This window comes from Gymnoscopelus microlampas, assembly GCF_963454915.1.
Source record: "Gymnoscopelus microlampas genome assembly, chromosome: 17".
NCBI classification, from domain to species: domain Eukaryota; kingdom Metazoa; phylum Chordata; class Actinopteri; order Myctophiformes; family Myctophidae; genus Gymnoscopelus; species Gymnoscopelus microlampas.
In genome coordinates, this window is record NC_139954.1 from 20,287,839 (window position 1) to 20,301,298 (window position 13,460).

A 13,460-nucleotide genomic window follows, 5' to 3' on the forward strand; every position below is an offset into this window, starting at 1 on the left:
TCTGATCAAATTAGTAGTATTAGTATCAAAAAGTGAGTAAATGTACTTAGTTACTTTGAATGTCTATGAATGACTATGGACCCCCCTGTGTGTGTCTTGAATAAAGTTTGAATTGAATTGAAAATATGAGAAGCGCTCTGTCTAGAGAATCACTATCAGTCTTGTGAAATGTATTTCAGTGTACAGTTGGTTTGTGGTTGGTGAAGGTGAGGGTGGTAATATGATGACTTACAGGAGGTCCCTGTAGGCCTGGGAAACCAGGACCACCGTCCCGGCCTCTTTCTCCCTGGAGCACAGAGAACAGTGTCAGTATGGAAGGACTGAGAAAGGGTTAACAACTTAAACCATCTAGTCTATAGTTGTCTCGTGAGCCAAACTGTTGCCTCCCATAATTTTCAAATGCTTCCGTCATACACGGGCACGGAAGCTCTGAAATTGATCAGAGGATAAAGGGAATGTGACGCCTCCTCCCCGCTTCCGTTTCATCTTTACAGTCGCGCAAATCTGTCCTTAATATAAATCAAAACAATCGAAGCATATATAGCTTGCTGCTTATCAGAAATGGAAATTCGAAAATAAAATGTAAAGATATTTACAAATATATTTTTGTGAACGGAAATGACAAACAGATGACAGCTTCCGTCCTCGGATTTCAGGAGGTGTAGTTCCAGACTTTATATACTGTAGCATTCAGAGATTGTGGAATAATCTATAGTGAAACAGAACTGATGTTGCAACTGCTTTTTTGTGCTTTTGTCAAAAAAAAATCTCTTCACCAAAAATAGCCGATCTACAAGCTCACAACGGATCGTGTTGCGATGCGCCGTGAGCTTGTATATCTGCTGTTTCTGGCGAATGTTTCCCCAACAATAGGAATGCTGGGGTTTAAATGGTTAACAGGCGTCAGGTCATGAATCAAGGGTGAAAGGAGTGGACAGGAGTGGACAGGCTTAACACTGGGTTGGTGGGATCCACTTCATACTAACGGCACAAGTATGGCAAATCTGCTTACTTTTGTCCCGTTGCATCCTGGGATACCGGATGCACCCGGAGGGCCATCATTTCCATTGATACCCTTTGAGAAAGAGAGGAGAACACACACACACACACACACACACACACACACACACACACACACACACACACACACACACACACACACACACACACACTCACTAATTATGAGGACGACATTTCAGCCTTAATTGTAGCAGGATGAGAGATTTAGGGGCAGAAAACACAGCATAATCCTGAGTGTTAATTTAAACCTGGAAGTTTACACTTTCTGGATTAAATGAACGCTGCGCACAACCTCTTCACACTGGTCCACTTCATTACAAAACACCTAGATAAGTCTAATAAGAATTATGCAAGGGTGCTGTTCTTAGACTTCTCTTCAGCTTTCAATACAATACAGTCTGATATTCTGGTGTCAAAGATGGTGCAGTTGCAACTGAATCCATACTTAATTCACTGGTATGCTTCCTTCCTTACTAACAGAGTACAGAGGGTGAAAGTGAACAAAACCCTCTCCGCAGCATTAACTACTAATGTTGGTGCTCCCCAGGGTTGCGTAAGCTCAGCTGTACTTTTCACCCTTTATACTGACAGCTGTCGTACTGAGGAATGTCTGTCTGAATGTCGCACTGACAAAACAGACCAATACATTCTAAAGTACTCTGACGATACAGTTTTGATTTCCCTTTTGGATAGTTCCAGTGATCCTGGACTGCACCAACACAGAGTAAATAAGGTGGTGGAGTGGAGCGATAACAACGCTCTTATCATTAACACAAAAAAGACAGAGGAGATTGTTTTTGGTGCCCCACTAGAGATACACAGATCCCCCATAACTATTCATAGTGAACAGATCAACCAGGTATGTTCGTATATATACCTAGGAGTAGTAATTGACCACCTTCTGTCATGGAAAGAACAGATTGAATCAGTGGGTAAGAAGACAAAGCAAAGAGTCTATTTCCTTCGCCGTTTGAGATCTTTTGGTGCTAGTAGACAGATTCTTCTTTTGTTTTTCACTTCTGTTATAATGAGTGTTCTTCAGTACTGTAGTACCACCTGGTATGGATGTCTGTCTGTAGCCTTAAAGTCACAACTGCTGCAGCAACTGAACATTTGTTCAAAGATTGTTGGACAGCCACTTCAGAGGCTCTATACAACTACGTATAATGATAGTATGATAAGGTTGGCAAGGAATATCACTTCAAACACTAGCCATGCTTTGTATGGAGAATATAGGTTGCTGCCTTCAGGAAGGAGATACGGTGTTCCTACATACAATAAGGTCAAACTGAAGAGGTCCTTTGTCCATCAGACGACACTGAGGCTCAATCAGGATTTATAGGCCAAGGGTAGGCTGAGAGGTGGACATTGCTCTTGTCTTTGTATGTCTTTATGTATGTATTTTGTATTGTGTTTTGTTTTTCTTGTGTCATGTCAAATGTGTGAACTGTTTATTGTTGCATACATGGCTGCTGGGTCGCAAGACAAATTTCAGTGTGAACTGACAATAAAGTATTATCGTATCGTATCGTATCGTAACCTACCGGTAGTCCTGGATTCCCTGGGAAGCCTGGCAAGCCTGGAGGTCCCTATAGCACATCAAAAACACATATTGCATTACTGTGCCATGACAACACACTGAAATAAGAGCATCATCCTTGAAACAGGTGTCACACCAAAGACAATGACGCCAAAATGACTAGTGAGACATGGGCAATAAAACCTACAGTAGGTCAGTGGTTCCAAACCCTTTCTGGATCAGGGCCCACCAAACTGACCACTTGATTAAGATTGTTTGTTTTAATGATCAATCATTCAATCGAATGTGTTCCAGTTTGGTTCAATGGAACCAACGTAGTATACTTTTAAGTTCTTATTTATCAGTATCACAATGAAAACACATTTTTCAAGGTATTTTCTTTTTAATATATGAATGTTATATTATGGTAAAATGGTAAATGGTGCATTTATATAGCGCTTCTATCCGAAGCGCTTTACATTGATTGTGCCATTATACCATTATACCCAAAGGCAGTTGCAAGGTGTTGCATTGGTGTGAACTGGCCTTAAAACTGTTTTGTGGACCCGTTTTTTTGCCATGGTGTACTGACAGAAGTAAATATGTCCGTTAGTTTGTGCTGGTGTGGTCAGACAGGGTCAGATACTTACACGTGTTCCTTTCAGTCCAGGGGTCCCGTGCTCACCTAGATCTCCCTACAGAGATACAGACGGTATTATTATTCAATTCTAGTGTTTAATAAGCTCATATTTTCCTTGAGAATTTTGGACAAGATCAAAATGCCAACATGAAATCACTTAAAAGTCCATCTGTAGCCAACAACAATCATGTTTGCTGGTGATCATTGGGTGTCTGTTTGTATTGCCTTGTTATTTTTTGCAGCATTATTGTGCCTAAAAGAGAGCCCTACAGTACCTTCCACTCGGTGCAAAATGGCGCTATCATTGCTATTTTTCATCCATTGCAGCTGTAATGTTTACGCAGTAAATGTTTTACTGTACCTCTGTGCTGTTTACATTGTTTGACTAATAATTCAATCAAACATACAGTATATATATATATATATGGGTTCACAATGTGCACACACTGCTTACAAACACAAATCCATCTGAATTCAACACAACACTAGAAACAGATAAACCAATTTCAAACACTTAATTTTTCATCAGTCCTTTTAAGAAGAAGATCACTAATAAGAATGCGTCGTCAATAATAATGACTAATGAGAACATCTCTGTGCATCTTTGGAAACCAGAGGTGAGGGAAGAAAGAGGAGGGGACATATTGCATTAGTGATAAATTAGTGGTCAGAGCTCCATTAAGAATAAGCCCCATCCGTCTGTAAAATTCCGAACACCTCCACCTCTTCCCTTTTTGCTTCTGTGTTAGAAAGAGGTGGGTGTCTTTTGTTATCTTCCAAAGGAATTGCTAATTACTTCTACAGTGTTTGTTTAGAGAGGAGTCCATGCACTAAAGACACATGTTTTATGTCATTCTGTGTCAAGCATGTTGCATTTTATTATGTATTAGTTTGGTGATTTGGTTTGATTTGGCTTTTTTTGTGTTATCCTGCTAGCATTGCTTGTGTAATTGTATTTGCTGTAGCTACAGTTTACAACTTCTTAATAAAGTATTCAATCAATCAATCAAATTGTGTAATTGTTAATGTCAGAGAGGAGAGGTCTAATTTATGTTATGCCCTAAACACACCCATGACTAATTCAGAGTCTAAATATAACCCCTTTGCGCCATGCGCCTCACATTGTGGCCAGATAACGTGACTCTCCCGATGCAACTGTGCCCTGCACCCTGACACCATAGATCGTCTACAAAGGGCCCTCAGAGTTCAAGCCACCTAATAATCCTTTTACTGTTACTCACCTTGGGGCCCAGTGGCCCTGGAGGTCCTTCATTTCCCTGCATCCCTGGGAATCCCATATTTCCTTGGATACCAGGAAACCCACGATCACCCTAAAAATAAATATATTAAAAAAAAGTTATTTAAATGTACAATCAAAATGTGATTATTTTTGAAACATTTATGAAATACCGTTCCTAGCAAAGACATTTTTACTTTTCTATGGTACTCTGCAGTGATTTATCTTTTGATTTGCAGAAATGGCCTTCACTAATGGATATGCTCATGTTATTACATCTATGTGCCACTAGAGGGCATGATCGCCATCTTGATGGACTGCTTTTTGTCTGACCAGTGACCAATGATCTACTAACCACAAAGATGAGGGAATGATAAGTGGATCTAGTGGAGGACGAAGGAATGATTTTCATTCCCTGACCACAGTGTTTCTAGACTACCCAGAGCAACGATGGGCAACACTGCGTTGTTGACCATGGGAAATATGAACATGAACCCTTGAATCCCTATTGCGGGGTGAACATTCCATGAAAATACAGTAACAGATCTACAAGCTCACAATACGTCATGCCGGTGAGCTTGCAGATTGGCTATTTTCGATGAGGAGATTGAGAGTGTAGACGGAAAAAAGGAGGGAACCAAGTATAGACACCTGAGGGACCCCGGTAAACTAAGCATTATATATAGAGTTTAAGTGGTTAATGGTGTGCAGTTCTATAGCGTCTTTTTATCCAAAGTGCTTTATAATATGCATTACATTCATCCATTCACACACACACACACACACACACACACACACACACACACTGATGATGAAGGCAACCAAGAAAGGAGCCAACCACCAGGAGCAGTTTGGGGTTCAGTGTTAATTGCTCAAAGACACTTCCAGGAAGAGGAGCTAGAGGGTTAGAACCTTCCGGCTTCCAAGCGCCCACTCTACCTCCTGAGCCACTGCTGCCCTCTTACCAAGGCAGTTGATGTCATCAGTGAAGTGAAGTGAAGGATGTGGAGGAATTCAGTTAAGTTGTTAATAGAGTCTTCAACACCTCTCAACACTCAGTAGTGCTTTGAAACCACTGTGGCTTGGCCAGGGCCCTAGTGCCAAATGCTTGGCATAAGAGTGGGCTACTGAAGGCCAGACTACACTGACTGCAGCAAAGCACTGGTATGACAACAATATACTGTACAGCAAGAGCTGCAGTATATAACTGTAGTGTTTAGTTATTTGAAGAACCAATTGCCTACAGTATGGCTTATACATGTACCGCTGAGCAATATTTATTTACTTTACAGTTGATGTCTAAACTGTACCTATTGACACATTCAACACAACAGCAAATCAAAGTTATGGGCCCTAAAAAGCTAACCGTGCACAGTTCAGTGAACAGCTAGTTCAGCTAGCAGCTTTTAATTACATATATTAATGATCTTGCTCGCATTGCACAATTTTCTTTTCATTTACGTATGTATATGTACGTGTTTATTTTACAATGACAATAAAATGGATTGAAATGGATTGAATTGAATTGAATTGAATTGAATTGAATTGAATTGAATTGAATTGAATTGAATTGAATTGAATTGAATTGAATTGAATTGAATTGAATTGAATTGAATTGAATTGAATTGAATTGAATTGAATTGATGGTGTACACAAAGCTGGACGGCTCACTCTGCTGCCTCTACGTCTGTGAGTCAGAGAGCTTTATAGCATCCAGTGGGAGCGAGGCCTTCAGACCAGCTGTGCATGTGGACACAGTGTAAATCTGCCTGATCCTCATTCCCATCCTGAACCCTGCTCCATGACGGAGCTCCGTCCACCGAGCTTAGCTCCATTAGCCGGGACATTCCAGGCAGCGTCACGCCTGCTTAGCATACAGACATGACACTGGTCTGGGCCTCACACTGGCCACCGGCGCCACCAGACGGAAAGAAATGTGGTATGTCACCCAACTGTGGCTGACTGAGTAGATTAGTATTAGTATATAGTATTGGATATTAACATGGACGAATGATCAATGGTGGGAATAGGAAGATATAAGGATGGATCTGAGTTCTCACCTTTCCTCCTTTAACTCCGCTGCAGTCACACTTTCCGCATGAAGCCCCGCATCCCCCCCCCTGAGAGAGAGAGAGAGAGAGAGAGAGAGAGAGAGAGAGAGAGAGAGAGAGAGAGACAGACAGACAGACAGACAGACAGACAGACAGACAGACAGACAGACAGACAGACAGACAGACAGACAGACAGACAGACAGACAGACAGACAGACAGACAGGTCAAGTTGCAGTTCCTTTAATGAAGCAATAATGTTCAGTATAAATATAGAGGTAAACAGAAAGCATTTAGTCAGAACTACAGTATATCCACTGAATGGAGCCAGTGTACGTTTTAGTTGACAAAGGTTATAAAGCATGACTGTACTTGGACATAAAACACTTCAGACATTATCTCACATCATCTGTGGGAGTGCGAATATATAGGCAAGTGGTGACGTGTGTCACATCATGTCTTCCTTCTTTTATAACGTGTCCATGTCCTGACTCCTGACCCTGTCTGATGGATCATAACATAACACACTGACAGACTAAAAGCCCACTGTATCTGCAAAAGACACCAGGGGATGAAATTATGTATGGGAACCATTCGATGCGCCAAAGGCAGGATGACCTCCTGGGGTCCCTGCTGATCCATTCCACACGCATGCAACATGCAGCATTTCTAAACAGATTTCCACACTTTATCATGCACTTAGAATCTGGCGTCAGCGTAGGAGGCCATCATTTCTATGCTCCATATCCATTACAGACACACTGGAGAAAAGCCTCATATTGTTTCAATGTTGGAGCAACTGTAATACAGGGTATCTCAAAATGATGAGGATACTGATTAGCCTTGTGTTAATTAGGTATAAACTAGGTAGGCAGCACGACATCTACAGTATACAGCTGGACTCAGTCCTCTACTCTCCTCTTTTCTTCTTTTCTCTTCTCTCATCCCGCCATCTCCAGAGGCCAGAGTCTAAGTATTGTCTTGCAACAGCCTTGGCTCTCTCCTCCATTCTTCCCTTCATTGGCCAGCTGTTGCTCAACTCACGTGTAAGGCTTAAAGCCAAATGCTTGTCAGGGCTTAGAGACCCTGGAGGCATGGGCAGAGAGGAGCTACGCAAACAAACACACACACGCACACACACACACACGCACACACACACACACACACACACACACACACACACACACACACACACACACACACACACACACACACACACACACACACACACACACACACACACACACACACACACACACAAAACCACCCTTTCACCATTAATCAATAACACTCATGGTTCTTTCAGAACTTTCTGAAATTGTGCGTGCACATGTACTGCTGAAATCCCATACATCAACCAGCATGTCTCACTTATTATACACAACTCATTTCCCATTCCCTACTTTCTCTCCCACACACACCCCTGTCTGCCATACCCCAGGCTAACGAAACCAATATGTGGTCTCCAAAACTATGGGAATCCATGGGAAACGAGGATTTCCCCCCCTCAATTCCCTGAACCTGACTGCCCCCACCCTGTCCCTGTGCACTTGTTCCACTCCACAGACACACACACACACGCACGTGTGGCCGCTACGTCATGTCGATTCAACTTCTCTCACACCCTCTCCTTCATTCAACCGTCTGGTTACTGTGGAATGTTTTAGTGGGTTTTTAACCCTTTAAACTTAATTTTGAATGTGTCATAGGAAATCTTAAACACCTGGATCAAATCAGATTAGTATATCATGACAACAACCACGAAAAGGGGATATTGAGAACCAACGGCATGTGTCTTTCATTACAGCGAACCTGGCTCACAGCAATGGAGCTGGTTACTGAATTAACATTCTTTTTTTCATCCTCCTCGTTGAGGGTCTTAGTCCATGGTAATGCAAATAAAGGTCAAAACTCAAATATCTCAAAGCAAATCACAGCTGTTAAATGTTTCCTCATTCACCTGTTGCTCTACGTCTGTCTCTGCCCCGTCCCAACTCCAAAAACTAACCATTTCCTTCCATGTACTTACTAAGACACAACTGGGCTGAGCTGACATTCCAGCATGTTCACAGCATGACCAAAGAACCAAAAATGTCCATACTATCACGCATGACCAAAGTGCATCTTCTTCAAGCTGAAGTACATTGAGGCAGGGGCATTGTGTGTGTGTGTGTGTGTGTGTGTGTGTGTGTGTGTGTGTGTGTGTGTGTGTGTGTGTGTGTGTGTGTGTGTGTGGGTGCGTGCGTGCGTGCGTGCGTGCGTGCGTGCGTGCGTGCGTGCGTGCGTGCGTGCGTGCGTGCGTGCGTGCGTGCGTGCGTGCGTGCGTGCGTGCGTGCGTGTGTCACCCTCTACCTGTCTGTGACGTGTATCACTGGATCTACCACCACAACACTCTAATCTGCAGTAGATCAAAGGAACGGCCGTGTCTTTGATTTCTCAAAATGTGTTTTCCTTCTCTGTCTGTTAAGCATCTGTGTTAACCCAAACAGCAGATGGGCACGATGGCACAAAGACTAAACTGACATCCACACAAAACATGCATCCCTATAATGACTCACACTGCCATACAGAGGACTAGGGCCTGGTTCAGTATCTGGGCACAGGAGAAAGAGGGATCTTAAAAAAGCCTTATCACACAGATCCCCGGGCCTATAGGATGATGGGGGCTATTGTGACTATCAGTTATGACACCGGGAAGGAAATGTGTAAACCGTCTTTCTGCACGCTGTAGGCGTAAAGGTGGATAAGGGGGCTCACACGTTCACACAAAAGGCTTCACGTTGCACAATGCGATGAACGGTGGAAACCTCAACATGCAACGTGAGCAAGCGTGTCTAATCAACAGAGTGAGAGTAAAGAAAGGGGAGAGGAAGCAAACGTGAGCTAGAGTTTGGCAGGGGCGAAGGTGTTCTCCCCCTGAAACGGCGTGATTCTCCACAGAGCAAACAACCTAGCGTAAGGCTGATCCAGAGGCTCTGCAGCCGCGAGTGTATAGTTACTGTCCGCCGTGAATATACAGTGGCTGGTGGGGTGAGTGAGTCATGGAGCTCTGGAGGCTCTCTTACCAGATCAAATAAACACCTGCAGCAGAGAGCCTCACGTGTCTCTGGATGAGTGTTTATGTAATTCTCAAGCCTCTGGGTCTTGAGACGGTCAAGTTTCCAAAGTTTGATAAGTGACATGATGTATACTGTGTACCTTTGCCGGGAGGTGCACGCAGCTCTGTACATCGGCATCTCTCTCTGCGTGCGTGCGTGCGTGCGTGCGTGCGTGCGTGCGTGCGTGCGTGCGTGCGTGCGTGCGTGCGCATGCACGTGTGCCGCTCAGTCTGTTTGGGATTTGTTTACTGTGGTAGTTTGTGTTGGAAAGGCAGCCTAGGTCTTGAATGTTTGTTTTTCCATCTAAGATAGAATCATGTAATGCCAACGGAAGGGTGCTAAAGAGAGATGGAGAGGGAGGGAAATGAAAAAAAGAGAGAGTATAAGCTCAAACATTCGTAACGTGGTAAACAGAAGCACGTGCAGAGCCCGGGGTTTCATAATGTGGGTTGATATACCTGGGGGCTTTGAATGTGCTAGTAGGACGTGGGAGCTACGCTCTCCCCAAAAGTCCTAATATTTCAACACTCCTCAATCAAACTGGACCTACGTCAACACAGGTCTGGGTTCTCAGAAGTCCAGAGCTGACGTGAGCCCAGGGGAGAGATGATGAGTAATGTTTACTCTCCAGATTAGAGGTTTGGGCCAGAGGAGAGAAAGGGACAGACAGACAGACAGACAGACAGACAGACAGACAGACAGACAGACAGACAGACAGACAGACAGAGTGGCATTAATGCAGACATTACAGTATGGGATTGTGGCATAATTGGATCTTTATATCAATGGAGACATCCATGGAGGCAGGTGGCCAGTGTACATTACAAGCACCAGCTGGACAGAGAACTGATGAGATCAAACCCAATGATGTATTTCCGGTTTATCTGGGGAGCAACAGTTCTGGAAGGGAATACAATAGTCCCCACCGCCCAAGGCCTGTTCTAACAATGTGCTCAGTGTTAATTCCCTGGCTCATTAATTTGTTGTGTTATAAAGTCCCAGGCTCAGCACCGGCCATCAATTAGACCCTTATGGCCTCTAATCCAAGAAAAAGCAATTCCTTTCCATTTTTTCCCAAGCTAAATGTTTCCATTGTCAGTCACTTGAGTATAGTACCTTGCCGTCACCACAGCAATATAGCTGCATGCCTGATCTAATTAAAAAGGTCCAGAAATATATTTACGCATCCTATTAACACTGACACTCCATAAGGGGTATTTTACAGTTACACAAACACAGAGAGAAGAGGCATCTTCAAACACCTTTGCCCTGCTGTCCTGACAACAGATGTCCCCAATCAGTGGGCTCTTCTCTTTGTAACCCTGAGGTAGAGAGGTCAAATACAAATCTGACTTTTGCAAGCCTGGGTGAATCAGAATCGCTATTTTGGTTACAGAGATTATGCCCAATCACGTTGCGCACCAATAATGCTTTATGGTGGTGTTTTTTATATCCTTGTGTGTACTGTGTTTTTTTTATATCCTTGTGTAATAGATAGGACAGATTCAGTTCAGTTTTGCAAATATGCAGAGCCTGTAGCCTTGTACAACTCAACTCAACCCAACAATACAATACAAGTAACTCGCATGAACACAGTAGCAGCAGTACTGATTTTCTCCAGAGGAGGGCAGACTCACACACCTCACTGGAACACTACAATGACAGAACATTTTGGACCATTGTGATGTTACTTTCTTAGAAAGTCTTAAGTGCTTTTACCCTGCTCGTCCCTCCATGTTAATGTAAACTTAAGGTCACAGTAACATCTGGATAATGTCACATCACAGCCAGGGAGCGTGGCAGCAACACTCCTGCAGAATACCATTGCATTCCCACCACATTCCTGCCGTAGCCTCCCACCATACTGACGTATCCCACAACCCTCTGGTGTATCCTAGAGAGAGACGTGATGCGTGACCTAAAGTTGAGGCTGGCGCGTGGGAGTCTTCTCTGCCATACTAAGATCTCATCTCTCTGTTCACGTTCACGTTCACGTTCACACACACACACACACACACACACACACACACACACACACACACACACACACACACACACACACACACACACACACACACACACACACACACACACACACACACACACACACACAATCCTATACTCAAGGTACAAGATATGAGGTTTTTAGCATAAAACCTCAATAAAATCACTTTTGGTTTAAACAGATTTCTATGTAATTCAGATTGAGTCCGATCCCATTCCTTCTGAACAGGCCTCATATTCCCCCCTGAGCTCCTGAGAGAGAGAGTAACGCACAGTGCCTTTATCTGACCTTTTTTTAATCTGTGAAAAATGCTGAAGAAGACTGTTGTGTTGTTGTTGTTGTTGTCTGCAGAAACTAAAACATAAGTGTTCCTGTCCTGGCTGTCATGGAACATGGCTCAACCACACTTCCTCTCTCTTTTATCTCCCCCAGCTATGGATGAGCAAAGGGGAGCCTTCCTTCCACACTGATATGGACTGTACCAAGGGGCAACATTACAGATAACTGGTCTAACGTCAGTTCTTTGCTTCACAGTCTGTTGATCCTGCGTTGTGGATGTTTAGTCTTTAACTTTATTCATCCAGTAACGTTTTGAGACGAGCGCCCATGCTTGGCAGCCTGCTTCTACTGTCACACTCGTACAGTTAAACACACATACACCTCAGAGCTGTTAGAAGTGACGTTTCATGCCTGAGTGCCTGTGTGGTAATTGTTTAGGGAGAGTGTATCTCATTTGCTTTCCTCCCCCAGATTTTAACAAGGGATTCAAACCAGTGACCTTTGTATTTCACAAGCCTGCCGCTCTAACCTTTAGTTTTCATCTCCTATCTGGCTGACCCATTCGGTTGTTTTTGCTAACTCTACTGCAGTGGATTGAAAATGTCAAACTATTATGGCTACATGATTGCTTGTCCTTAACACAAGACTCACTACAGCAGGGGTAGGCAATTGAGATAAGCCTAGGGCCAATATCACTCCCAGACATTCCATCGCGGGCCAGGCCTCCCCGCGAACATGCACGCGCGCGCAAAATTTTTCGGGTCTAATTCGGGTCTAACTCGGTCTAATTCGGGTCTAATTTGGGTCTAATTCGGTTCTGTTTGACCAATATAAATCAACATTTTTTCCGGTTTAAATATCAGCACAGGCGATTTTTCTGGTGATTTTTTTTTTCTTCTCCATTTTCCTCTAATCTAGCTATAAAATGTTATAAATCCTTTAAAATGCATCGTGTTTATGAGTGCATGATTTCAAAAGTGGGTTCAAAATCAAAAAATATTTTTCTAAAAAAAAAAAAAAAAAAATTTTCAAAAATTTTTTTTTCTCAAAATTATCTCACGGGCCAGATATTATTTCTGGGGGGCCAATTTCGGCCCGCGGGCCGCCTATTGCCGACCCCTGCACTACAGGGAATCTGAAAAGTAAACTAGCTTACCATAATGTTGTGTAACTCTGTCTTGTGTTTACCTTTGATTGTGTGTTTTGAGCAGTTGGTGGCTTTGAATGTTTTTGACTTGGCTGTTCTGATTGCTTTAAGTGATTTCTGATTAGCTTTGACGTCACACCCCTGTGGAAAATATGATGCATCAATAATGACTGTATCTGTGAACGTGACCGCAAACATCTGTGTTCTTGCGTCAATTGCGTGAAACTCACTCTTAGCCACTGACGAACAAGAGGGTATAGTCCAAAACATAACCTATCTCCAACAACAATCATGTTGAGAGTCATCCAGCGTCCTGTAACTCTTTACAATCAACTCCACGTCTCCAGGAAAGCTCACAAACGCTACACTGGCCTCAGCTGTAAACTGTCAAATGGCATCCTGCTCAGTTCTCAATTACAGTGAGATTAGCACTGTGGTGTAGTATTGGCTGATCTAATAGACAGGC

General features: G+C 43.3%; 1 protein-coding gene across 1 annotated transcript in view; it reads right to left on the reverse strand.

Annotated features, from left to right (window-relative positions):
* Nucleotides 1-13,460, reverse strand: part of col4a1 (collagen, type IV, alpha 1) — a 55,900-nt gene that overhangs the window by 25,645 nt on the left and 16,795 nt on the right. Inside the window, exons 2-7 of the mRNA XM_084083943.1 lie at nt 6,477-6,536; nt 4,421-4,510; nt 3,190-3,234; nt 2,565-2,609; nt 1,013-1,075; nt 233-286 (exon numbers count right to left, since the gene is read on the reverse strand). Of these exons, the coding sequence (XP_083940069.1) occupies nt 233-286; nt 1,013-1,075; nt 2,565-2,609; nt 3,190-3,234; nt 4,421-4,510; nt 6,477-6,536 (357 nt within the window). The remainder of the gene's footprint in view (nt 1-232; nt 287-1,012; nt 1,076-2,564; nt 2,610-3,189; nt 3,235-4,420; nt 4,511-6,476; nt 6,537-13,460) is intronic.